The sequence below is a fragment of the Etheostoma spectabile genome, chromosome 21 (genome assembly GCF_008692095.1).
Source record: "Etheostoma spectabile isolate EspeVRDwgs_2016 chromosome 21, UIUC_Espe_1.0, whole genome shotgun sequence".
Taxonomy (NCBI): Eukaryota; Metazoa; Chordata; class Actinopteri; order Perciformes; family Percidae; genus Etheostoma; species Etheostoma spectabile.
The window spans coordinates 11,083,977-11,087,640 of NC_045753.1; the positions used below are offsets into that span (position 1 = coordinate 11,083,977).

The 3,664-nt window shown below is 45.1% G+C and overlaps 1 protein-coding gene across 2 annotated transcripts in view; it reads left to right on the forward strand.

Annotated features, from left to right (window-relative positions):
* LOC116671005 (wings apart-like protein homolog) overlaps nt 1-3,664 on the forward strand; it is a 28,192-nt gene that overhangs the window by 5,407 nt on the left and 19,121 nt on the right. For both annotated transcript variants that reach the window (XM_032501835.1, XM_032501834.1), the window contains exons 3-4: nt 958-1,711; nt 3,203-3,612. In XM_032501835.1, the coding sequence (XP_032357726.1) occupies nt 958-1,711; nt 3,203-3,612 (1,164 nt within the window). The remainder of the gene's footprint in view (nt 1-957; nt 1,712-3,202; nt 3,613-3,664) is intronic.

A 3,664-nucleotide genomic window follows, 5' to 3' on the forward strand; every position in this document is an offset into this window, starting at 1 on the left:
AAATGGTGCAATCTTGTATGCACATCATCCTTCTGCTGAGCAGCGTGCAAACGTAACCAAAAGCAAACCGTGGGCACAGGTTTCTGGAGGTTGCACCTCGCCACTGTTCTGTTTGAAATGTAAAGAGTGGAAAAACTTTGTAGGTTTGATAACTGTGGATCGATGTTGTCTGTCTCAGAAAACCGTGTGCATCAATAGGTTTGAACGGTATTTACCAGCATCTGTGATAATTCTCCATCTTAAAGCTGGGGAAGGCAGTTTATATGTTTTTGTTGGCAATAATACTCTTTCAGCATATTGTAATTTAAGTGGTCTGAGAGAGAACCAGACCTCCGCATCTCCTCCATGGCTCTGTGTTCAGGCTCTGTGTTTTTCAGTATTTTCTGACAGTTCTGACAATAATATACAGGTGGATCAATTATGAAAACACTAAGTAGTTGTTGTCCTAGTGGATATCAAGATACCTGTAAATATTCTAAATGCTAAATAAAAGAACTGAGCTTTTTAAAAAGTTTAAAGTTGACTTGTCAAGTTATCTTAAAAGCAGACAAACATGTTGTGGAAGCCATCCAATACGGTGTTCTCAACGCGTAGCAAAAAATGATCGTGAGTCCAGGCATTGATTGTCATTGGGTGGTGTTCCCGTTTATTATAAAAGTAGAAAAAGGGTCACTTCATGTAAATAATACTTCACCTAGTGCTGATTAATAACTTGTTGTGGCGTGTTCACGACTACGGTAAGAACCGTGTGTTCCCCGCCATCCACACCTCTCCTCATTGATGGCCGCACCTGTAAATATACCTTACTCCCAGTGATGTACCACACCCAGTGCACTACTCCCCTGAGTGGCTAAAATAAATAACTAAATTAACCTAACTAAAAAGGTGGATAGAAACGGCTCCTACACATGTGATGACAGTGACACCATTATATTTGTCTGTTTTCCTTTTCCGTAGGAAAGTCCCAGCAGAGTTCCTCGTTGGCAGAGAACCAGCACAGCTACTCGTGGTACCAAAATGCTTCTGAGAGTGATAAGAAGCCCCTGGCGCAGACCACCACCCTGAAGACCGGGTCCAATTTGGAGTCGACCTTCGACTCCTGGGAAGCCATCATGGGTCTCCGTCCGCCCTCACCCTGCCAGGAACCTCGCAACCCGGCGCCCACGCTCTCCTGGACTTCAGCGGGCATCACTGGGGGCAGCTCTGACCTCGGGCAGACCCGGCATGAGAAGCGCCCCTCTCCCCCGAGGCTCCAGAGCCCCAGTGAGAGCGAGGACTTCGGCGGCGACTCAGACTTCCTCGTGGAGACGATGGACTACTCCCAGACGTCCTCGTCTTCGTCACTCGTAAGAAACTCTAACTGTCGGACGTACAGGAGGCCGAACAAACAGGGCTCTGGCAAAGCCTCGGACTCCAGCGGCTCTCCCGGCACTGTTCTTGGCACAGATCTTCCTAAGTCCACAACTGACGGCAGTAGTAAGACGACGGGGGGTGGAGGAGGGCGGGGACGGGGCAGGACGAGGGACTACACGGTGCTGCTCCCCTCCTCCGTGTCGATGTGCAACGTCACTATCCAGCCCCGAGGAGTGGAGGAGTTTAGTACCGACGCAGCGCCCTCTAGCGGTGGCAGCAGTGCTGTGTCCGCCAGCACAACGGAGATGGGAGAGGCAACGGGTTGGCAGCGGAAGAAGACGGAACAACAAAATACAAGGTAGGACGACACCAGGTGGAAGGGCGGGGCCTTTCCTGAAACATATGGATTTAAAGGCAATCAACTAAAGTGTTGCTTTACATAAGTTAGCCAGCAACAAGTTTATTTTATGTGCACAAACAAGTGACATGCATAAAGTATAATTTAAAAAAAACAAGCAGTTACAGTGCAGAAGAGCACAGAAGGCTGAAAGGCTTATTCATCTTTCTACTCCTACTGCAAAAGAGGGAAAAAATATAACTATATACAACTAAAACATGATCATTTTTCTACAACAAAAAAGTGAAAACAAGCAATAGGTAAAAAAAAACTCAGGTATACAGTACATACACACGATGTAAAGATAGATCAGGTAATTATACACAGATAATGCAAGAAAAAAGACTAGGCAAACAAAAGTATAATCCTTTGAGTCTGACCAAAAATACAATCAACAGAGTTATCCCAACATGAGATTTAAAGGTCCCGTGACATGCTGCTCTTTGGATGCTTTTATATAGACCTTAGTGGTCCCCTAATACTGTATCTGAAGTCTCTTTATATAGACCTTAGTGGTCCCTAATTACTGTATCTGAAGTCTCTTTATATAGACCTTAGTGGTCCCTAATACTGTATCTGAAGTCTCTTATATAGACCTTAGTGGTCCCTATACTGTATCTGAAGCTCTTTATATAGACCTTAGTGGTCCCTAATACTGTATCTGAAGTCTCTTATATAGACCTTAGTGGTCCCTAACTGTATCTGAAGTCCTCTATAAGACCTTAGTGGTCCCTAATATTGTATCTGGAGAGTCTCTTTATATAGACCTTAGTGGTCCCTAATACGTATCTGAAGTCTCTTTATATAGACCTTAGTGGTCCCTGATACTGGATCTGAAGTCTCTTTTTAAATGAGGCCCACTGATGGGCCTGGCTATTTCAAAAAGACATTTTAAAGTTTGCTACTTTTGGTTTCTTTCTGAATGGTTCTGCTCACGGACAAATGGAAACCTCACCCTTCTGTGAAAGTATTTTTTTTGGAATTTTAATTTTTACATATTTTACATCTTTTCCATGTTTTCGTCTTACAGCGGGACGGTCCTTTTTTTTTTTTTTTTTTTTTCGGCCTTGTTTCAACTATCTGGCGGCTAAGCTCAATCCTCTTCTCTTTTTTGTGCCCAGGACAATAAATACACTCATTTTAATTGGGTGATATGAAGTGAGACTGTCCTTTACTGTGACAGAATAGCTACTGAATTTTTGTAATGCTACAAGAGAGACCTTTTTAATTAAGTTTGCTTTCATTGCCCTGGTTGGAATTAACTGTTTGGTTTTCTCAAAGTGTCAATTAAAATTTGGGGCGTTGCTGTTTTAATGTCGGCTAATGTTGATCAAACATTGAAGCTGGAAACTAACAAAATCATCCGACATTTTTCTTATTTATAAAGGAGCTCTGACTTTGTCCTTCTGACTGCAGGCTGTCTTTCTCACTGTGCTCCTGTCCTCCCCTCAGGTCCAAACCAACCCAGGCAAAGTCAAAGAAGGACAGTAAGGTGGACCTGTTTGGTTTCGATGACGCAGACGGCCATCAGGAGGAGACCAGCGGCGACCACGCAGACGGCCGATCCAGTTACAAGATCCAGTACTTTGGCTTTGACGACATGAGCGACAGCGACGGCGCAGACGACGACGACGATGATGATGGCGCTAAAGAGAGGAGGAGGGCCAAGAAAGCTGCGGCCGCCCAGAGGACCCCGGTAGTTACTGTGGAGGAAACGCCGACGGATGAACCGCCGGATCCATTCGAGACTCTGGAGAGACTGGAGAGACTGGAGAGGCTGGAGAGACTGGAGAGGCTGGACAGACCGCCAGCCAAGGACAACAAGAAGAACGCTGAGAAGCAGGAAAGCAGGATACAAGCAGGTTAAAACACACACACACACACACACACACACACACACACACACACACACAC